Below are 23972 nucleotides of genomic sequence, written 5' to 3'. Positions count from 1 at the left end.
ATACTGCAGGGAAGGGGCGGGGGGAGAGAATATAATATCTGCAACAGCCCCAGTCTAAATGGTGGTGGTTGTTGTTCAGTCGTTAAGTTGTGTCTGACTCTTTGTGATCCCATGTGGGCAAAACAGCTCCACATGACTCAAGTGAATGAAGGCACAGCACAAGTAGATACCACCATCACCTCGCCCAAACACCAGGACACTTTGGGCTAAATATTAATTCTCAAATATGACTGATAAGGACCAGAAACAAAACTTGGGAACATCTCCAAGTAGGGTTTCTTCATACATGTCCATGGTACCCATTACTGCAGATGCAGTACCACCTGCTACCACATGGAGAGGGGGACGTCTATGACACTAGTACCCTACACTCATAAAAAAGAAAACATCCTTCATCTATTTTTCTAATACTGCCTCCAACTATGAGATTTGCTCTCAGAATTCTTCCAGGTAGACAATTCACAGTTTTATGCCTTGGCTTTTCAACTTAAATTTTCTCCATGTCGCAGTAGGCATGGAAGGAGGGTTGGGGGGGGAGGGGTGATGGCTGTGAGACTGAAGCATCAGTTTGCTTCTGAAAAAGAAAGACTGACCCAGCTCATATGTAACAGCTATCAGTTGTTTTACCCACAGTTAGTCGTGACCACACAGCACCAAGTGAGCACACTGCCTCCTGCACACTCGGCGCTTCTTCTTTCCTAAGCAACCCAGGAACACCCCATTCGTGGGTTATCATTACATCCAAACCTAGAAATTCTGGATTGTTTAGGGGTTACACAAAGCTTCTTGAATCTGTATCTACATTTCAAGAAGGCTTTGTTAGTTTTTAAAAAGGATAAAATTTGACTTTCATTTTTTGTAATTGAGCTCACATCCTAACAAGCACTACTGACATACTAACAGACTAGAGTTACTGTTGTATACTTTTTATTAATAAATATGCTAACAGTGTAACACCAATCCTGAATATCAGCGGGCAGTACCGTGCATAATAGCTGGTAATACTTGCAAGTATAGAAATGAAGTATTTAATGTTCATCTACAGGTGGTAGTTTAAGTACAATCTTTCCATATTTTGAAAAAATACAGTACATTTTGGCAATACTTAATATCTGACAAATAGTTCCATAACGACATTAAATAAAACAAGAAATGGGCTTATTTAATTCTATCGTCTGGTAGTCTGAACTAAATTGTACATAGATTCTAAAATGTAATTTAAAATCTTTGTTCATGTTACTGTGTACATTCAGAAGGTTCATAGGTGCTTCAAGAACTAATGTATTGACCAGCATGAGATTTCCACATGCAGGAAAGGGTGTTGGCATTCATTTAGTGTAATTACAAATTGAAAAAAATGCTGTACATCAAATTTCTGTACATTAGAGAGCTTTTATACAGTTATCAACCAAATATTGGTTTTCAAGGACAGTTCTAAAATAAGAGCAATTTATTTAACTTCCAGCAATGCTTATATTAATAGGAATCAGGCCTGAATAATTCATCTCCCCTCTACCCAGTGTACAACAATAGTTTTACAAGTTGTGCAAACTTTCTTTAATGCATGTTTATGCCGCTTGCATTTCTATCAAGTAGTAAAATGAAGTTTGAATAGTACAGTCTGAGGTGTGGTGACATCTGCAACTGCAAGTTCCTGACCATCAGCAAGTCCCAGTTCTGTAACAAGAAACAGTTATGAGCACAGCATTTCAATGACTTATGGAATATGTGGAACTGACAAATGCAAGAAAGCATTCACTCAAGCAATTCAACGTGGAAACAGTAAATGTGGTAATTTTGCTTTCAGCAGGACAATTGCCTGAGTATTGATGTGTAAAAATTACAGTTACCAATTGATTAAAAAATTAGATCTGTATCCACAGAAATGAGTAAATAGGGCTGCACACCCAAGAAAGGTTTGGACCCCGAGCATTCAGTTTCAGTTGCCAGTGGTTCTAATTGTTAGAATGGAAGTTATACTATGTTGTTGTCTAATGCCCACAATCACTGGATTAGATCAGGTGGCTCCGAAATGCCTCTCCCCCTGAACAGGGCTCTGATTGCACCATGGTTCAATCTGCGGTTACAAGCTCTGAAACAGGAGGTGAGACAGCTAGAGCGCCGGTGACGGAAGTCTCACTCCAAAGACGATCAGACACGGGCTAGAGCTGTATCTTCAGCCTATCACGTGGTGGTGAAGGCAGCAAAAAAGGAATATTATGCTGCCTCTATCACGTCTGCAGAGTGCTGTCCCAGGAGGCTGTTCCAAGTGGTCCGGAGCCTGGTCGGTCCTGTGGCTCCTGAACCACTGGAGCATTCTAAGGCCTCCTGTGAGGCCTTGGCAAGGCACTTTGCAGATAAAATTGATCAGATTAGGAGTGTTACTCTGCACGCTGTGGGTACAGTTAGTGAGCAAGAGGCGGCCTGTGGCAAACCGGTTTTGTGGGATCGGTTCCAGCTTCTTCCTCCTGATGAAGTGGACAAGGTGCTTTCATCTGAAAGGCCGACCACCTGCTTACTTGATCCTTGCCCATCTTGGCTTATTATGGGCTGCAGAGAGAGACTGGGTGAGGGGGATCAGGGTGGTGGTGAATACCTCCCTTGAGGAGGGAGTGATGCCATCAGCCCTCAAGGAGGCAGTGATAAGACCACTCTTAAAGAAGCCCTCCTTGGATCCTCAAGTTCTGAACAACTTTCCCCCAGTCTCAAATCTGCTATTTTGGGGCAAGGTGATTGAGCGGGTGGTGACGGTGCAGTTGAAGGCACACTTGGAAGAAACTGATTATCTAGACCCATTTCAGTCGGGCTTCAGGCTTGAGCATGGGACAGAAATGGCCTTGGTCGCCTTGGTGGATGATATGAGGAGGGCTCTGGATAGGGGTGAATGCTCCTTCCTTGTTCTCCTCGACCTCTCAGCGGCTTTTGATACCGCTGACCACAGTATCCTCCTGGACCGCCTGGAGGGGTTGGGCATTGGAGACACTGTATTGTGGTGGTTCCGGTCCTTCCTCTCCGGCAGGTACCAGAAGGTAGCACTGGGAGAGGGGGTTTCGGACCCGTGGCCACTCACTTGTGGGGTGCCACAGGGTTCCATCCTCTCCCCCATGCTATTTAACATCTATGTGAAGCCACTGGGGGCTATCATCAGGAGGTTTGGGGTGCGGTGTCATCAATATGCGGATGACACACAGCTCTACCTCTCGTTCAAATCTTCACCAAGGTTGGCTGTAGAATCCCTGTCCAAATGTCTGGAGACGGTGAGTGGCTGGATGGGGAGGAATAAACTGAAGCTGAACCCTGCCAAGACCAAGGTACTTTTGGTGGGACACAAGAGGAGGCTGGGGGATGTTGACCTGGTGTTGAATGGGGTACGGCTACCCTTGAAAGACCAGGTCTGCAGCTAGGGGGTCATTTTGGACTCCCAGCTGTCCATGAAGGCTCAGGTGTCAGCTGTGAGCCGGACAGCGCTGTATCAACTCCATCTGATATGGCGGCTGCGCCCCTTCCTTCCCGACCATCTGCTCCCATCGGTAGTACATGCCCTGGTCTCCTCTCGTTTAGGCTACTGTAATGCGCTCTACGTGGGGTTACCCTTGAAAACTGTTCAGAAGCTGCAGCTAGTACAGAACGTGGCGGCTCACCTGATTAAAGGCAGCCGCCGGCGAGATCACATCACTCCAGTGCTGAAGGAGTTGCACTGGTTACCAGTTGTTTTCCGGGCCAAATTCAAGGTGTTGGTTTTGACCTTTAAAACCCTATATGGTTCCGGCCCAGCCTATCTTAAGGAGCACCTCCAGCAACACCAGACAGGCCGCTTATCAAGATCAGCCTCGGATGGCCTTCTCTCTGTCCCATCAGCCAGGACAGCTAGACTGGTGGGGACGAGGGAGAGGGCCTTTTCTGTGGTGGCCCCCACTCTGTGGAACTCCCTCCCTAGGGCCATGCCCCCTCTTTAATGAGCTTCCGCTGTGCATTAAAAACGTGGTTGTTCAGGCAGGCATTTGGGGTGGGTTAGGGTATTTTAGAAAACATTTTTATTGTAGAATTTTACTGTTTTAAACTGTTTTATTATATGCTGTACATTGCCCAGAGTGGCTGGATGACCAGCCAGATGGGCGATTAACAAATTTAATAATAATAATAAAAATTTAATTATTTGGCAGCACAGTACACTGCAGTTTTCCACAGACTCATCTCGTGAGTTTGTAGTACAGGAACCAAGTCCCCTGAAACTGTGTATGGAAGCAACTTTGGAGAACTACTGATAAAGGTTCTCTTACAACTCCAATATACCAGACTGGGGCCAGTTCACACAACACAGCAGCTTATCTTGGGTCAATTAACCCACAATTAGCCGTGGTGTGTGCAGAGTGCACGCAGCCACCATTTTGAAAATGCAACCTCTGATGGGGGGTTGTGGCATGTCTTACAAACCCAGCCACTATGGGTTAATTGAGGGTTAAACAACCCACACTTAACTATTAATCAAGGGCTAAGTGTGGGTTGTCTAACCCGTGATGGCTGGGTTTGTACAGCATGCAGCAACTCTCAATCGCCCCGATCGGAGTGTGCATACTGAAAATGGCATCTGCATAACCTCCACACACACTGTGGTTAATCTTCAGTTAATTAACCCACAAGAACCCTCTGTGGTTTGTGAAGAGGGTCACAGATATGTTAAGCAGTACACAAAGGTTTTTTTAGTTTTTTTAACTGAGCTGTATGTGCCAATATGCTTTTAATAATGTTTATATTTATTATTTTATATTACCTTTTAAAGTCTTTGAAAGGTTCGACCTTGTTCGTTCTTCAATTGAAGCTACTGACTGGGATAAGGGAGAAACATACAGACTTCGTATTATTTTTTGCTTAAACATATAAACACACTAAAAGTAGTCATATGTATGCATTAGTCACCTGTAAATAAAGAGTTTTATTTCTTCCATACACTGTGGCTGTTATTGCAGGAGACTTCATTTGTCTGTGTAAGAAGAACAATATTCAGTAAGACAACTAACCAGTTTTTTAAAACAAGTATCAATATCTTTAATCTACTAAGAGCATAATCTTATGGCCCATAGGCAGCATGAGGGGCCATAGATGCAGTGGATCTCCCCCTCCAAGCTGGAAATAGAGCTCTGACCTTGGACGAGAAGGTCCAACTATGTTTCTCCACCCACCCCCGCCAGAACCTCCCAGTTGCTGCAGAATGTTCCACAGTGGCTCCCTCGCAGAGTCAGGACTCTGACCAGAAATGGGTGTATTGGGGGTGAGCCGGGGGGGGGGGGGGGGAGGCTGTGAATCCACTGGATCTAGTGGCCTCTCAGCTTGCCCCCATCTCCTGCACAGGAGCAGATGTCCATCTACAGAAAAATGTTCATACCAAAGACAGAGGCAAAAAAGCCTCCGTCACTTCTCCCACACTGCCCAGCAAGAGCCCGGAAGGGTTTTGGATAGACAAAGGGCTCAGAGCATTCCGTCATTTGGGCTAATCGCTCTCTAAAAATATGTTTCTAGGATCTGGGTTCAATTATTTAAAAGCATTTATCATATCAGATTCATTCCATACTTACAATGAAGCACTGTTTGTTAAATAATCCAAGACTTCCTGTAGTTTAGCCGATTGAGAAAATTCTATGTTTTGAGGGAGCTGGCTGCAAGCCAGACAGTTCTCCTACAAAGGAGCAAGTGAGGTACTTAATATGGTAAAGCGTGTAAATAAATCAGTGTCATTTAAGTTAGCATGACTTCTCATAGATCGTAACAGGTGGGGAAGGAGGACCCCCTAAGGTATGTTAAAACCAAGCTTTATCATTAGCACCTTGAACTGAGAATTTGAGTGTCAGGGAATGAGTGCAGTTGACAAAGCACAGGGCTTATATGATCTCAGTGGCCCATATTAGTTGGAGCTTCTAAACAATTTGATGGCAGCTCTTAAATAAATGTGCTTTTGTTCTCCAGAATTTGAAAAGGGGTGGAATAAGAACTGACATATTAATAATAATCCCAGATAAACAATTCACCATATTCCTGCAGTGATCTTAATAGCTGAGTTCTCACCACATGTGCTGTTATGACTCTGTCCCCTACTGAGTCAAACAGGCAAACGCTAAGGGCAGTATCCAATTGAGGCCTTCCGCGCATGGCCAGCCCCGCTGATTCTGGTAAGCACATGAGAGGTTCTGGGCACAGTACTGGAGAATAAGACCAAAAACAATCCATGATCTAAGACAATTTTCTGCAGCAAGACCAACCTTCTTTTCTGCTTCAAATGTGTATGTGTAGAGGCCATCTACATCATTGAATACCAAATAGTTGTTCAAAGGCATGTATGCACTGTAATGAAAACAAAATCTCTTAGCATTTGTAAGCAACATGTTTGCTAAAAAATATTTAGAAAACAAGTTACCTTGTGGCTATTTTAAAGACTTCAGTGGCACATACAGCTAGAGAAAGAGAGAAACACGAACGATCAAAATTTGTTGAACATTAAAGAACAAAAATTGCAGATCAAGCATCACACTTATAGAAACATGGAAAAAACACCAATGAGCTTATGTTACGTATTTAAAGACTCCTGAAAGCTGGATATGGTCACACGTTTAATATGCAAAAAAATGGATTTCATTTGAAACAAGGCATGAAAGATACCAGGTGTGTCAATTACGATGAGTCTGCTATTAAATTCAGCCAGAATTTTAAACCTGTATTACCACAATCCAGTTTGCCTATAAATCTCATTTAAATGTACTTTCCTAAGATTTGGCAACCCAGAAAGATCGCTAAACCAGTTGTGCCAAGTTCCCTTCTAACAGCGTCATTCTAACAAACTTTACGTAGCAGTGAATTACATTGATTTCAATGCAATCTCCTTTCACGTAAATTTTCTAAAGATTGTCAATAAAGGATTTTGTTCAGTTATTAAGTCGTGTCCGACTCTTCGTGACCCCATGGACCATAGCACGCCAGGCCTTCCTGTCCTCCAATCTCTCACGGAGTGTGCTCAAGTTCATATTCATTGCATCGGTGATGCTATCTAGCCATCTCATCCTCTGCCGTCCCCTTCTCCTTTTGCCTTCAATCTTTCCCAGCATCAGGGTCTTTTCCAGGGAGTTTTCTCTTCGCATTAGGTGGCCAAAATATTTGAGCTTCAGCTTCAGTATCTGTCCTTCCAATCCTATAATACTTACCTGGGGATAAGTACCATTGAACTCAATGGAAATTACACCTAAGTATATATAGGATTTGCTGTAAAACTCTTTTCCTTGTCTATTTAGGCTGGTCTAGTATGAAGTATACTCAACCCAAATATACAAATATTTATTAATTTAATTTACACTCTGCCTTTCCCCCGCAAATGGCACTCAGGGGGGCAGTATCTAAGTTGACACTAGCACTAACGTAAATTATGCCACAATGTAAGCAATCTCTAGTGCAACACCAATAGCATTAGCTGGCATGATGGCTTTTCACAGAACACCTGTCACACCAGCCCAAAGCAGCTAATAAAAAAAATACATAATAAAAACTAAATATTAATTACAACATAACATAAAAACAGATCCATTAATACAAAATTTAAAACACAACAATAAAAGAAGTCGACAGTGTCTAAGTGATAGAACAGGAAGACGCTGCTGTTAGCTGGGGTCCCCAGCACTATTGTTGAACATGTAATTACAACCAAGAAATTTAGTTATGGCATTACTGTACCTGCAATCACAGCATTTGTAGAAGCTACAGCTGGAATGATCCGCTTTACAACTCCTGTATTGAGAGAAGCACCACACACCTTTACATTATTTCTACATGTAACAGTAGCAAAGAATTTTGTACTCCAAAAGACAGCTACAGAAATTAACAATAACTCAAAGGAGAAGATCTACAGAATATTGTAGTAGCTACAGCCACCATCCTAAACCAACACTGAATAGGAGAAATTAAAGCTTGATATGTTTGTTTACCATTACAGTTTTCCAGAGAACAGAGGTACCAGTGCAGGGATGGGGAACTACAATGCTGGACTACAACTTTAATCACGTCTGACCATTGGCCATGCTGGCTGGGGCTGATGGGAATTTGAGTCCAACACCATCTAAACAGCAAAAGGTCCCCCATTCCTGTGGTAGCTGGACAGCTCTTGCTGAATCGTACCTTGCGTGAGCCTGTAGGTTAGACCTTTAATATTAAATTGAGATGCTCTTTCTAAAGACTGTTCAAAAATCCATTGTATGTGCTCTGGGTCATCTCCATCTAAAGGAACACCTTCTGCAAGAAAACATATAATGCATATGGTTTAAATTTGAAATAGTTCTTAATAAATGCAACTGGCTGAAAAACCAAACACTTGCTTGAAGTCTCATTAAGAGAGGAGTGAATAACATATTAATTTTACAAGAGGATTAGTTTTTTTTTTAACAATTGTGATTCCTGCAAAAGAAAATATTTATAAGTAATTTAGAGAGCAATCTTATGGTCCCTGGGTGAGCATCCAAGGGACCATAGGATAGCTTGGATTCCCCTGTTCAAGTTTGGAGACAGCACTCCACCCTCAGAAAGGGGAGTCGGAGATCTGCCCCCCTCCCCTACCACTTCACAGCTGGTGTAAAGAGAACTGAGCCAGCTACCTCTCTGAGGTCAGAAAATCGACCTTGGAGAGTGCAAAAAGGGAGCATTCCAGTGGGCAGGGGAGAGGAGGAGACCAGAGAGGCCAAATTATGATTTATTCTGAACCTCCTCCAGCCTCCTTCCTTCCGTCAAAGCGCCCTCACTAGATGGGCTAAAAAGCCCATCTAGTGAAAAAAGCAAAGATCGGAGGATGTGGAGGCAAAGATCGCCTCCACTGCTCCTCCTGCCACCCTGGCTTCAGCCCAGCAGGGCATAGGAATCTCAGAAGGCTCCATGTTGAGAATCAAATCTCCGAATCAGAAAGGTCACAAGAGGAAGAAAGAGTTCTGACTTTTAAGTCACATTTTGCAAGGCAAGTGAAATAAAGTAGGGCAGGTTTTTTGTATTATTCAGCTTCCTATTTTGATTAAGGTTTAAAAGTAGATTACCTCCAAAAGGTTGCTCCTTGGGCCACTGCAATATCCTGACATACTCAATACAGTGTTCTGGTAGCCGAGGCATTGAAGCAATTGTACACATAGGAAAATTTACCTGGCAAGAAGAGATTATAAGGTAATTCAACATGAATTTTGCAAGGAGAGGCCCACCTATGACAGATTAGATTTTTTTAAGCTACCTGCGGTGGATAAAGTTCAAGTGTGCATTCAATACAAGCTGTCATGCCAGGAATGATCACACGAGCATTTCCTTTAAAGCCTTCAGTTCCTCCATCGATCAAAGGTATAATGGAACTTGGATCTAACACCCCATCTTCATAGTTTAAAAGTGAAATCTGGAAAGGAAAGTAGAGTTTATTATATAAATACCTCCCAGCCCATGCACTTAACTGCTAAACTGACATGCTAAATTTAAACTGTCTGAAATAGACATTTCTATTCCATAGAATGTGGTGGTAGCCACATCTCATCTTTCCAATACAACACGAAATTATTTTGTGCAACTCATTCATGTTTACACTTCAGGAGCTTGAGTGCCCACACAGTCCACCATCAAGCCATTTCAGTCACCACCATTGGAACATGAAGTCTTCATAAGCAGCAGGCATTAGAGGGCTACAGAGAGCCCTTTACACATTTTACATTTAAAGTTTATATGTGTGTGTTAGCTAGAAAAAACGTAACAAAAGAGTGGGAAAACACCAGTACTAACAGGGTTTCTAGAACAAGTAAGGTGAGTCAAGAAGGAAAACAGCATCATCCATATTCTTCCAAATCAGCCAAAATATTAAAGATTGTAGTAAACCTAAGGATCTTGGTCTTGTTATACCACAGTATTCTAACCTCCTATATTATTCTTAAAAGTACCCAAGTCTATGGAGCGGGGAAGTAATTTAAATGCAGTCACTTATTGGGCCAGTTCACATGATCAAATAAGCCACCGTGGTGGGTTGCGCTGTGTGCAGGTGGTCATTATGAATATTCAAGCCATGACCACAGCCTGTCATGTCGTCTAAACTTGGGCGGCAGGAGCTGCGAGAGCATTAAACAACTGTTAAACAAGTTATGTGAAGGTTGTTTAACCCTTGCACAACCCCCCCTGCCTGGGTTCGGATGATATGACAAGCTGTGGCCACACCTTGAATATTCAAAAACTGCCCAGCACCTGCTGTGGCTCACTGTGGCTTAAAGAAGCTACAGTGGACTGCCATGATCATACAAACCAGGTCATTAACATTGAAATGTAAACATGACTATGGGCCTAGAAAAGTCAGATAGTATACTGGGTGCCGAGCTTTTAGCACTAAAGCTTTCCCTTAACATCAGAAACAGCTGCAGAGATACTGAACTTGTCTGCACTGCAACTTAATGCAGCTCTAAATGGCATGGTGCAGGTTTTTAGTGTTTCTAAAAATCCATGTATTTTTCTAGTTGCTGCAGAACCAGAAGCCAACACTGTTTGTACAGCAGTGGATTATTCCACATGAGAAAAGTGTCTCATACATTTAGTAGTACAGTGGTCTCTCTCCACTCCACTGCTGTGAGTACGACTTGTCAACTGTCCTTACAGACAAAAAATGTGGTTCTATGAAGGTCTCTACAGAAAATGAGTTATTACTTTTTAATCTCATGGAGGGGAAATTAAGTCTCAAAGAGCAACCACATGGAAATGTGGCTCCCCAGAAAGCAATCACGTATTGTACCATGTGACAATTAATACAGGCAGTAAGGGCGGGAAAGGGGGGGGAAAGAGGGGCGGTGGAGTGTGGGCATAATCACAAGCCCTGATCACTAACAATGAGGCCTGAGTATGAGTTATGTCCCCATGTTTACGGATATGTGATTACTGTTTGTTTGTTGCTTGTTTTGTTGCTTCATTTTCACAAGAATATTTGTCTAAAATTATTTACAGGCAACCTTTAAGGCAGAACCCTTATTGCATCTTCAAAATTCTGCAATATGAACTGAGGGGACATAATTCTCAAGGCTCTTCAGTGTACAATTCCTAAATAGCTTAGTGCGGGAATAGTAACTGGTTAACCCAGGTACCCGTTGGCCTCCAGTGGTGTTACCGAGATTTTAATCAAGATATATGATAAAAAATTTAGGTCAGAATTTCACTCACAAAAGAAAATTGTTTTGAAAAGTTGTGAGTGAAAGATAACCCACGCCATGGGTACAATCCAGGCTACTGTGGGCACAGTGCCCCTGCAGCCGACGATTCCCATAGACTCAAGAGAGCCCTGTTTCCCTTCCTGCTTCCATCTATGCACACACACAAGTGCAACTGGCCATTAATGGGACATTTATGCGCCACTAGAGGGTGGCCATACATCTCCTTCCAACCCTTCCTCTCTTGCCTCAATACAAGTTCCTCATGCTCTGAACTACATTCAGGAAGGGTTCCCATTAGCACATTAGTTAATACTGGAACAGAATGCCATATTTTGCAAAAACTGAATAACTTTACTTTTTAGTTGCCAAAAGTATTTACCAGCATGCCATTTATCCACCTTCTTGCAATTATTGAGTCCAAACCACATACAATGATATGAAACTCTAGAAAAAAACATATTAATTTGTTACATATGCAAATACTTATTCCCCCTTTCAACATTGTTAGCATATCTTTTCTTTGGTTTCATACAGGAGGTGGAGTTAAACTGAAAGTTCTTCTCATAGGATTGTATACAAAGGTGTCATTCTATTAGTGCAAAGCTTCTATCACTTGTGGAAACCCCCTTTCATCCTTGCGCAAGTATCAAATCTAATGCTGTGACTTTGCTTGAACAAACCATTACATAACTCATTATGACTTCATAGGACTAGGTGTTGCTTGCACTAGTTGTGCTAGTTGTTGCACAAGTGCTAGAGAAACACCACCACTTCTTGTACTTTTTCCACTAGTATCACACTGGATACAACCCATAGTATTGATCTTCTGTTTAAAGGAAAGGATAGTCACATTCCTCTCAGCCAAAAACATGAACTATTATTTTCAAAATACCACATTAAGCCACTTACGTCTATAGAAAGTATCATCCAGATCCTGAATCTTTTTGTAATGTCTGAAAACATATACAGTAAAGGCGATTTACTGAAAACATACGCTCCTAGGGCAATTAGCTAGTCATAACAGAAATTTGAACCAAACCATGAATTTGGTATTCAAATCAAGTCCAAAGACCTAGCAAGAGATCAAATCTTCAACATAGTATTCCTTAAAATGACTCCTACCATCAACATGCTGTCCACTGGGGCACTTGTGTGGGTTGCTCTTCAATTCATATCTGCTTTGGTACTTCCTCAGAAAGTGGCTCTGTTCAGATGCGCACAGGGGGAGGATGGTTACAGTAACAATGGAGGGGTGGTTATGGGAACCATGTGGTGCCACATGGTTCCCAGTCGTGTGACGGGCTCGCAGATCATGGTTTCGCAAACCTCCCATCTCTGTAGTTACCCTAACCACCCTCCCCCTGTGCGCAGAGCAACTTTCTGAGGAAGTACCAAAGCAGACATGAATGGAAGAGCAACCCACACAAGTGCCACAGCAGATAGCATGTTGATGCAAGCCACCTCGCAAAATATTGACCCTGCAAATTCGCTCATAGGTTGTGGGAGAAGTCGCTGCTCTTCACCTAATGGTACAAAATGGCTTTGAGAGTAAAGGAAGGAGAAGTATCTGCTAGCCAGCTCTGATTTTGTTTTCTTTAAACCCAAGCAGACGATTACATTCAGGATTAACCCATGGACTAAACCAAGCCACAAACAAAAAAGGAAGAACATGGGTGACTGGACATGAGAATAATAAATCAAAGTTGTCACATTTTCATAGAAGGATACGGTACAACAGCACAATTGGGAATTCGGCTGTTTAGAAATTCAGCAGCAACTTCTGCTTTAGGCCGTCCAACATCTTTAGGTCTGTAAAAAACAACATTTGTTAGGAAACCAAACCTGTCAATGTTTTGCATTTTATATACACAGAACTATAGGGGTTTAGTTTCCAGCTCTTTTACAGCAACTACTATTTCTAAGCAGGAAAGGCTAATGTTATTGGCGACTGGTGCTTTAGAGCCGACATTTAAACTCTTAGGGTTGTAGCCAACATTGTTCTTCTCCCAACAGAACAGACACTGGTGGTGAATTAAATTTCCCCTCTCTCTGTGCAGCTCCACAAATCTGATCTGGAGGGTTGGGGGACCCTCTGGAGTAGATTCAGGGGATGTGCAGGGGCTCCAGGGGAGAGTAGAGGGAAAACTCCCATTATGTGAGCAAAATTCTGTTCACGTAATGTTGGACTCGGCCTTATTTCTCTTACACCCACTTTAGTGGAATATACTAAGATTATGTTACTATCACCTTTGTTTGTTTAAAACTATAGGTCATAACAAAGCAGGACACGTAATGAACTATTTTCTCCATATTAACTCTTTACAAACATAGAAATGTGATTACTAATCACTGAAATTGCTCTTCAGTCTGATTCAAAGGATTACATAGTGAGATCCTTGGAGACAGAAGGGCTTTTGAATTCCCCATTACCAAATGCAGCTCCAAGTTCTGGCCTTGGAACTTCAGAAGTGGCTTCTGATGCAGAACAGGTATCTGGTGCCAGGAACAAACTCATGCAAATCTTTGTCTTGTGTGCAGAAAGGGGCATTTTGGATCATGGCCTCCAACTGTAAAACTGCCACATAATCAGCAATGTGTTTTCCACATAACCATCACTCAAGATACTCCATTATTTGACAGTTGGGTGACTAACCCTGACACCCAGAGCTCCAGAGTTATCCTTCCACCACTCATATTTGAGAGCACTAATAAAGTAGAAATGCTTTTTACATTCAACAAAAGGCATGCTACACTGGTGGGTGGGTGGATAGAAGAGAGAAGAGACAGCAGGAGAAGCAGGCAAGTTGATAGCAGGGAGGGGTTAACATGACAGGCAGATTTTGAGAAGGTATTTGTAAAGCTAGTAGGGTGAAAATGAAGTACTAATTTATTATTAGGAATGTCAAGGCATACTTCACTCATACAAAAGATACAACCCACTGAACTCTGTTTCCAGAAAGTCTTATTGAAATGAATGACTTACCGAAACAAAAATTGTCTATTCAGGTTAGATACATCAATCGTGTCCATGTCAATGACATGGATTTGTCTAAAACCAGATAATGCCTGTATAGATAAAGAAAGCAAGGTTACAAAAACAAAACAATATTTTCATTATCAGAACAGTTTTGATGACCTTGCTCCTTCTGAAAATGACAATATTTTAAGGGTTTGCAACATATGAAAACCTTCTATACTGAAGTTAGTATATATAATTGGATTCTACATTTGTAATAGAAGAAAACTAATGCAGCAGAGATCCCAACAGCTACACCCAGTTCACAATTTCTCTGGTGCATAACTCATTCTAAGAAAGCACTTCGACAGGCTAGATAAGGCCCTATGAGACATATTTTGCCTAGCACTTGTCTACAGATTACATAGGAGGAAACACACTCACCAAACACCTCTAGCTGAGCTTGTAGTTCTTTTCCAGAACTGACATTAAATTTTGTTTAGTACAACCATGCATAAACTAGCAGATGGCATACATAAACCCAATTCAATTTCAGAATTCCATTAAGATGAAGTAACAATTTGATGCTAACTAGCTTGAATTTTGAAAACTTGCCATTCCAATTTCCACAATACACAGACATGCTGTCAAGTAGCCAAAACGAGCAATTAAATTCACTGAAACTCTCAGCATGTCAAATGTTGAAATTTCTAAATATCTAATTTACAGTCCAGTCCTGAAACCACTTACTTAGAAGCCGAACTGCTTCCAACGGAGGTATTCTGAGTAAAGGTGATTCAGACTAGTCTTCGTTGGCTATAAATCCCAGTGCTAAATATAATGGATTTATTCCATTTGGTCAGTTTCCCAGGCTGTAGTCCACACAGACAACTACAGAATCCTTGCAGTGACCATGCTTCTCACTGTCAGTGTGGGCATGTGTTGGAGGAAAGGGGAGATGGAGAAAAGTTGCAGGCACTTCATGCAAAACCTTTATCCACACTGACTGGTGCTGGTGATTTTAAATGAACTACTGAAAAGTGATTGTAAATGAGTATTTTGTTTGAAAAGCTGTATTATTACACACTCCCCATTCAAATTTCTCCCTGGATTTTGGGAATCCAAGTTAGCTGATTTCATTTGCAGAGCAAATCTGTGTGATACATTACAAATCTGCTGATCTTCCATGTTTTATTTCCAAACTTTCTTCAGAGAGTCACATGCAAGCAGGTTATCAGTGTTATCTCTGCATCTTTATTTTTCCTCTCATCTTGCCAATGTGCATAGTTCATGAATGCACCCCTCAAATCAGAGCAGAAAAAAAAGAATTGATGTGATCACATGATCAAATCAAACTGCAAAAAAACAGACTCATTTCTTGTGCAGTGTTTTAATCAATGTATGTATGTACTTGAGTAGCCTGAAACATGCCAACAGAAAACTTAAACTGAGCATGTGCCGATCCCAAAATTAATTTCAGAATTTTTCCAGGTTAAACCAGTAGACAGGCAGAAAGAAACAAGTGACAGAGGCAACCCACAGAACAATCAGCAAACAGAAAAGGAAACATCTGCTCATGTCAATTACATGTAATTTTACATTACAATAATGTAAAATGCCAATGCTAGTCAAGGAAAACGGCCTGGCCCTTCCCAAAATAGACAAGAACAGGAAGGCTGTCAACTGGAAAGGCTGCAAGAAACAATTATGTGCTCTAGAACAGGGATGGGCAGGTGGTAGATTTCTAGTTGTTTGGGACTTCAGCTCCCAGAAGCCCCTGCCAGCATGGCCAATGGTCAAAGATGCTGGGAGTTGAAGTCCAAAACATCTGGAGATCTATTTTCTACCCACCCCTGCTCTAGAAACAACAAAGAGTACTGTGGCTCCTGAAAGATGAACAAATGTATTATGGCATAAGCGTTCATAGTCTTTAAGGTGCCCCAAGACTCTTCAGGTTTTTTGATGCAACAGACTAACATGGCTACCCCTCTGAAAATTATTTGCTTTAGGTTTCCTAGGGGGAACAAAGAACCAGCAAGCAAGATTCAGCAGCCCTGAGTAAAGTTAGTTAACAAGTTAAGGGGCAGAGACCTAGCCCCATGTAAGTGAATGAAAGACAGAAAAAGACAATGCAAAAAGATGTCTTAGAAGAAGTCAGGTATTTCTCAGAAATCACTTATGCCTCTTATCTCCCACAAAACCTAGGAATTAACAATTCAGACATTCAGCTATTTTTTCTCTTGTAAGTGGGACAAACATTCAATTTATTAACCTCAAAACATCATGTTTTATGGAGTCTGATAATACAAAAGAGATTGGATCTAATGAAAAGCAAGGAGAACTCCACTAGCACCAACAGAGCATCCAGGAAACCTCTGAAAAAGCATGGTTTGGGGCATGGGGGGACAGTAGCAGGATAGAGAAATTGGAAGAATTCAGCAGGGCTTTCTTGCACAAGCAGAAGTGCCTTGCTGCTCATACCAGAGACCTTTGGATCCAAGCTGAGGAAAATATTCCTTTGAGAATCCAAAAGGAAAATATCCCACATGTAAGAGTCTTCCAAGTCCATGCACAAGTGTTACATGGAACAGTATAAATGTAAGTGTAAGATCTACTCTTTTCCTGCCAAATCACCTGCCATCCAATTCAGAGTAATATTCATTATTTATTTACAATATTTGTATACCATTCCATATCTAAAACAGATTTCGGAGCAGTGAACACAAAAGATAAACAGTAGAAGAATAAAAAGATTAAAACACCACCTTAAAACCACACTTGTTTAAAAAACAGAATGCCAATAGAAATGGTAACTGGTCAATTAAGCAATGCCTCCTGGAACAATGCTGTTTTCAGGAGGCACCAGAAACAACACAGTGTTGGTGCCTGCCTGACCTCCAGGAGCATGGAGTTCCAAAGAAAGGGGGCTACCACACTGAAGGCTCTTCTCCTTGTGGACTCCCATCAGGCCATAGGTCCATGTGGAGCCACCAGGAGCAAGCCCTCCGATGACCTCAGTGACTGGGCAGGTAGGTAAGAGAGAAGGTGCTCTCTCAGGTAACCTCATCCTAAGTTGTTTATGGCTTTGTACACTGGCATTAATACCTTAAACCTGGCCTAGTCGCAGATAAGCAGCCACTGCAGTTCCCGCAGCAAAGATGATGCACGCTGGAAAGAGGCAGCTCTTGACAACGGCCAAACTGCTGCGTTCTGCACTAGCTCCAGCTGCCGGAGCAGCCTTAAGGGCAGCCCCACATTGAGTGCATTGCAGTAATCCATTCTTGAAGTTAGTAGCACCTGTACTACTTTTATAATACCTCTATTATTTGATACATATCCAGTTTTTGGATTATTATCAATCACATTTCTGATTAGAGGTACAGCTTCTAAAATCAAAGCCTCTAAAAAGGTGCCATGGTTTCCACTTGTCCCTCGCTTTTTCACTTGTGTCACTTTTTCCTCATGGTACTTGCCAACATTCAAGTAACAATGTAGTATCTATATTTTTCCTCTATGATTAAAGCGTAAAACAGCCTTCTCCAACCTGATGTCCTCCAGATGCGTTGGACAAACCCCCGCCCTGTCATCATCTGGGGGAGGGTGTCTTAAAATATGATGGGTATATCTGTAAAGTTCTGTCTGACCTTGGTCATAGCTATGGCAGCCTTCTACATCCTTGTGCTCACAAACTAATTGAAACATACAAGAATTAGCTATGAATCTAATATCTATCTGCCTTGGCGGAAAAGACAGAGTAAAAAATTTCCTCATTATTATCTGCTGTCTAACAGTGAGGTTAATTTGTTGACTTCACTTTTGGTCAGGATTTCTTCTTTATCCCACTGAAATGGCAGCAAAATTAAGGAAACCTTTGTATAAGACATCAGTATTCCAAATATATTGGGAGTATTTCTGATTACACAACGAATACTTAGATTTTTGTATGTTTCTATAGGCCTGAATAGGCTACAGAATTGGTTGTGTGTTAAGCATGTAATATATTCAATACAACTTTGCATTTGTTTCAATCTCTGAGTGTAAACCTGGTTGCTAAAGCAAATTCTTAATGTGCTTTTATACACAAGGATATCAAATCGCATAACTCTGACAATTTAGTATGCAGACCAGAACACCAGGCAAAATGAATATGTTCACAGTGAACAGGACAAGCTATCAAGGAATAAAAATAAAACTGTTACCAGATTTTTCAGAAGTTCACATCCTAATCCTCCTGCTCCAATAACTAGAACTTTACACGTGTTTAACAGAAAGTCAAGGGGCTGTAAAGAACCAAGACAAACAATTTGTTGAAAACAGAACAAACAATAGGTTTCTAACAGATTCATAACACAATATTTTAAAACTGTGAAAATCAACAGAATTCATCCGCAATTAAGAGTTCATCTTATGGCAGTACAGAGTTTAATTTGATTAATACAGATAATCCTGCATTGCCAAGTAGTAATTTTAATGTTGTTTATGCATGTAATTAAAAAAATAATAAACTGAAACATATACAGGAAGACAAATGTCAATGGCTTCAACACTGAACTACATATATTTAATACTGACTTATACTTCTGGCAGTCTGACTTTTTAGTCTCTGAATCTAATATTTTATGCAATCATAACCTGACTGTTGCTGCAGACAACCTGGTACCCTCAAATTGTTTTGGATTACAACTGCCATCAGCTCCAGCCAGCATGACCAATGGTCAAGGATTATGGGAATTATAGTCCAAAATATCTGGAGGGCACCAGGTTGTCTACCCTTACATGTGCAAACTTATGCATATCCACTTGGTAGTAAGTCCCACTGAATTCAATGGTATTTACACCCAGGTGCGCATGCATACAATTTGTCTTAATCCGAACTCTGAAATGGAATAAGGAAGACCCCCAGGTTAATTTGTACCAGGCCATTTTAATCCTGGTTAAATGAAGAACCTGGATAGACACAAGTGCAGACAACTAGCATGCATAGCTGGGAGGGGTAGGAAAAGAGAGCCCGCCATCTCTTAAACCAGGGTAGCATTACACTTGCATCAAATCTACAACTAGGTTTATACATTTCAATAAAATGAGTTATAAGTTGGTAGTAAATATGACACACATCTAAAATAAGCAGGTTCAACATTATCTCACCAATTTTCATTGTTTCATTTTCATAAATTCTCAGCGTAGCTAATTATCATAATTTCTTCTTGTATAAATGAATTATTCAAGTATCTAAGACTCTTTCAGCATCCACACTATCATTTATGCACACTTCATTAAGCCAGACCACTTGTCAGTCATGTAGAAAATTAGCTGGTTAATTTCAGAAGTTTGCACCCTTGCTCATATTTCATTAATGAGTGGCAAACAGACAGAAGGGATCACAACAGTCAACAATACAATACTACAAACATTTGTATTTAAAATAACCATTTCTCACTTGAGTGCCTGGCTCGAAATCAGGGTGTGTGAATGGTCCAGATCGCTCGAGGAACTTCTTTACATGGTTCCAGCGACCTTCCCAGTCTCCATTGTCCCCACACCCACCATCAACAGCCATTCTGCACAGAACACAGAAATTCAGCTGCAAAAAACCAGTAGGAAAAACACGCACACATACACACAAAACAACAGTATCTCTACAAGCTTAGAATTTCCTTTTGTATTGTTGAAATACAGTTATCACACAAACCATGATGAGTAAGATGTTATCAACTTCATTTTATCCATAGAAAGTATATGAAATACTTGGGACTACATCGGCTATTGGGCATTGTTACAACTATTTACCACAGGCACACAGAAATGTATTCTCCATTAAAATGAACTTATTATACGTGATAAATAATGAAGAGAGACTGAGAATAGAAAGGATACATATAGTAGCTGCTCTCATATAAGTAAAGCCTGAATTTTTAACTTTGTTTTCCTTGGATAAACAATATGTTAGTACTATTTTAAAAAATAATAATAAGCAAAAAGTTACCAATATTTTTAAAGTGCAATGTTTTAACAGCCAGCCACTTCAGGCATGATTTACAGAACATGCAGTTGGGGGAGGGAAGCAAAGCAAGTATTTAAGTAACTTGATATTTTTATGGGATGTTTGTATGTAGACGATATATAGAAGATTAGTGTATCTCTTCTGACAATAACAGAGGGAACTACACCAGTCACTAATATATTTCCTTTGGTAATTCATTCAGGAAACCCTGTAGCTTGTTTCAGGAATTCCCTACATTTTGGATGCAACATAAAATTCGTATTTTTTAAAAAAATCAAAAATCAAAGTCATATGCAAGTCATTTGCTAATCTGAACGTCAGAACCTTATCACTAGTTATATGTTAATAATGCATTCAAATATTAGCTCACGAACTTCTAACCTGCACTCAATACAAATGTGTAACATATCAGATCTGAATTTCTATCCTAAGCACAACTTTCAAATTCTGCAAATTCTCTAATCTCTTTAACAGACTCAGATTCAACCATTTAGTGCAACCTATGCATGTTTAGACAGAAATAGCTGGCTGGGGAATGCTAGGAGTTCTAGGACTTTTTTCTGTCTAAACATACATAGCAATCCTACGGCTGCTAGTCAGTGGCTAGACGGCCATAGGATATGTGGGTTTCCAGGAACTGACCTCAGAAGAGAACCGACCTCTGGCCCCCCACACTGACATGCAGGCAGCTTGGAATGGCCCGATGCTCTTCACTCGAAAGAGGAGCACAGAGCAGTGAAAACGGGGCGTTCTGCGGGGCATTCCAGGGCGGGGAAGGCAGAAACACCAGTACAACACATCCTATGTGTTGTCCGGCAGCCGCCTCCCCTGCTCTCCCCCTTCCCAAAGCTAGACAGCCAAAATCGGCTGTCTAGCCACAAATGCAGGGCGGCTGAGGCATAGAGGGGACAATCCCCTCTGTGCTTCTCCTGCCCTGCATTGGATAGGCGGTCGCCTCTGAGTTCGGAGGCGGCCGCCTATCCCCATAGGATTGCACCCTTAAAGGTTCAGATGCTGCAAGATACAAATTTTGTGGTTATACTGCTCTCTTATACTGTGGTGCTTTAATGTTTTTGTTTTAATTGTGTTTTACCATAGTTAGCTTTCTGAAAGCTGCCCTGGGAACCTGCAGAAGAATATGAATCAAATGAATAAAACAAATAAATAATTATTTCCTCTACTTTGAAAAGTCATACATCTCAAACACATCTCACAGACTGTATGGCAGTTTTGGAAAACTTCCCATATTGGGAAAATACTGCATTGTGAAAGGCAGCAAATAAATCTCTTAAATAATTGTTTATGGAGTCATGGTTTTAAACAGCCAGTGTTTCTAAGTAGTGCAAACAAATTTACAGCCTTATCCTATGTATATTTACTTGGAAGATGCACCTAGCTCAGTGGGCCTTACCCCCAAGTAGGCATGCACAGGATTGTACCCTCAGGAATTTACCACATTTTAAACCATTTCATCACATCACCTCCTAGTCACATTCCTCACTATGGTCCTGTTTTACTCTTGCTTTCCTTTTTAAATAAACTCTTGATTTTTGAAAAGGATACCTCAGCAACACAAACTTGCGCAACACATTACAGGTCAGCCACCTACAATCGAAACATACTTGTGATTTAAGGCCTGCTTAGGGTTTAAACAAACCCTGGGTAGCCACGAACGAGCAAGCTGGCCCCCGCCCAACTACTCTCACCAAGTTAAACAACCTACGGCCATTCCATCCCTGGGTTGTTTAACTCAGTGGGAGTGCTAGGAGGCAGTTTGTTCACTTGGTCCCACTTCATTAATAACAACTAGGGTTAATAAACACTGGTTGTTTGTGACATGTGAACCGGGTCTAACTCTTAAGGAGTCTAATCCTGGAAAGACTTGCAATAATGTTTTATGAGCCATCACACCAAAATACAGTCAGTATACATTCCAATTACAGATGAGTTAGTCTTCGCAAGAATTTCATTATTAATTTACCATCAGCATCAATAACCTCCCTGGATTCTTTCAGCTATGAAAAGGGCAATGAGCATGCTCAATATTCATTGGTCCCATTTCACTTAACTCGGTAAAGCAATGAGGCAAGCAATGAACCCTACCCATAGACAAGGTAGGGCTTCCTGCATATGCAGCGTTAGATGATCAGATCAGGAAAAGGACAAGATATCAGCACAGTAACAACTGAAGGGATAATGTACATAACTCACAGAGCTTTCTCTGGGACCTGGATCTTTCCATTTTTAAGAGATTTTGTCAACTCACTTCCCAAACTGAAGGTTCCTACGCCCAGTTTATTAATCTGCGGTAGCTCAGCTACAGCAAAACCAACAAGAGGAAGAGAGGAAGGTGGCAGAACCCACTTTATAACCTTAAGCGTAAATTGTCAAGGCTTCTTTTATTTCTACCTTATCCACTAGCAACTATTCAGCATCTTCCTGAATCATCCTTCTCCCTCTAACATCTGCAGAGGCACCATTTAATATGGTAGTATCAGGTCAGGGAGGAGGCATGATGCTAAGCAAAATGTAAAAGGCCTGTGTTTGGATATATGTTCAAGATTAAACTAAAAGACAAAACATCAAAGTAGTTTTAAAAGCATTTGTTGTACTGCGGCGTGTTTAGCAGACATGGACCAAACATGTCTTCTAAATTCTTTTTTAAGCAAAACAATGTGTGCCTTTGACATGCACACAAAAGACACTATCACTCAGGCCTAGTGCCCACTGAGGTAGTAAGCACTGTGCCCAATTCAGACTGCAGATGTCCACTCACATGATTGAAAGCCCTCCATCCAAAGAAACTGCTTTGCAGACAGAAAACTATCAGTGGAGAAAGGGCTCTACTTATGAAAAGTTTATTACTATTACTGCAAGCGTAGGGGGACATAAAATCATGTGAGCTCTGACCCACAGTCTGAAGCTGTGTAGACCACATATAGGATTGCCACCGGAGGAAGAACTAAATCTGTGTAGAGCCAGCATGTTGGGAATTGGTGCTTTTGACAGTATCTGTTAGTGAGTTGCACATGAGCTGAAACACAGGAGTAGTTGTGGTGATGGTGAAACACTCCCCCCCCCCCCGTAAATGGACGGTCTCCCACCTCCTCACTTGATCCTCAGTTCCTCACCACCACAATCACCGCCGCCCTTCCCTTCCCTTCCCACACCCTCGCCTCGTCTCCCACTCCTTGGCTCCCCCTCCTTCCTTCCCAGCGCCCCCTCCGTCCCTAGCCCGCACTGACCCCATCTCTCTCTGCCTCTCTCCCGCTAGCCGCCGCTCCTCTAGCCTCCTTCTTTTCTTCTCCCTATAACGAGAGAGAATAAAAGAAGGGTCAGTCACCGACCGGGTCAGGCTCAAGCTCGCGCTCCCGCCACGACTGGGAAGGCGGGCGGGGGGCGGAGGCGAAGGGGGAGCTCCCCGCCACCCACCAGGAGCCCCTTCCGGGCAGCGACGGCGGGGAACGATTACGAAGGGAGGCAAGCAGGCACGCGGGTACTTACGGCTCCTCGCCATCCGCCATAGCCGCTTCTCGGACCCTCTCCCGCCCCACAATGCACCACAACAGGAAGCGCCTCGCCGGCGGGGCCCTTCTACCATAGAGCTCGCTTCTTTATGGTCGATCCCAGAACGGTTTCCGCTTCTCTATGGACGGGCATGTTGTTGTTGTTCAGTCGTTCAGTCGTGTCCGACTCTTCGTGACCCCATGGACCATAGCACGCCAGGCCTTCCTGTCCTGCGCTCTCTCCCGGAGCGTGCTCAAGTTCATATTCATTGCATCCGTGATGCTATCTAGCCATCTCATCCTCTGCCGTCCCCTTCTCCTTTTGCCTT

At 41.9% G+C, this 23972-nt stretch overlaps 1 protein-coding gene across 4 annotated transcripts; it reads right to left on the bottom strand.

Annotated features, from left to right (window-relative positions):
• Positions 1–533: 533 nt before the first annotated feature.
• On the bottom strand, positions 534–23689 carry UBA3 (ubiquitin like modifier activating enzyme 3). 4 transcript variants are annotated; one of them, XM_084840428.1, is made up of 18 exons: positions 23642–23689; positions 23383–23445; positions 19574–19694; positions 18336–18416; positions 14164–14246; positions 12891–12989; positions 12090–12133; positions 11560–11624; positions 9245–9400; positions 9057–9159; positions 8155–8268; positions 7714–7767; positions 6410–6446; positions 6255–6336; positions 5574–5674; positions 4918–4981; positions 4772–4826; positions 534–1677 (listed from the first exon to the last, which is right to left on the bottom strand). In XM_084840428.1, the coding sequence occupies exons 1-18, from the start codon at positions 23659–23661 to the stop codon at positions 1589–1591; spliced, it is 1431 nt and encodes a 476-aa protein (XP_084696554.1). In that variant the 5' UTR covers positions 23662–23689; the 3' UTR covers positions 534–1588. The 4 variants fall into 4 exon arrangements, with proteins under 4 accessions (XP_084696554.1, XP_084696555.1, XP_084696556.1 ...); XM_084840429.1 differs by having other exon boundaries at positions 12909–12989; XM_084840430.1 differs by lacking the exon at positions 23383–23445.
• Between the last annotated feature and the right edge of the window lie 283 nt (positions 23690–23972).

The sequence above is a fragment of the Heloderma suspectum genome, chromosome 2 (genome assembly GCF_057233095.1).
Source record: "Heloderma suspectum isolate Gila_16-S chromosome 2, 16-S_ref, whole genome shotgun sequence".
Classification (NCBI taxonomy): Eukaryota; Metazoa; Chordata; class Lepidosauria; order Squamata; family Helodermatidae; genus Heloderma; species Heloderma suspectum.
Note: the sequence above shows the minus strand (reverse complement) of the source record. Positions and strands in the feature narration are given on the sequence as shown.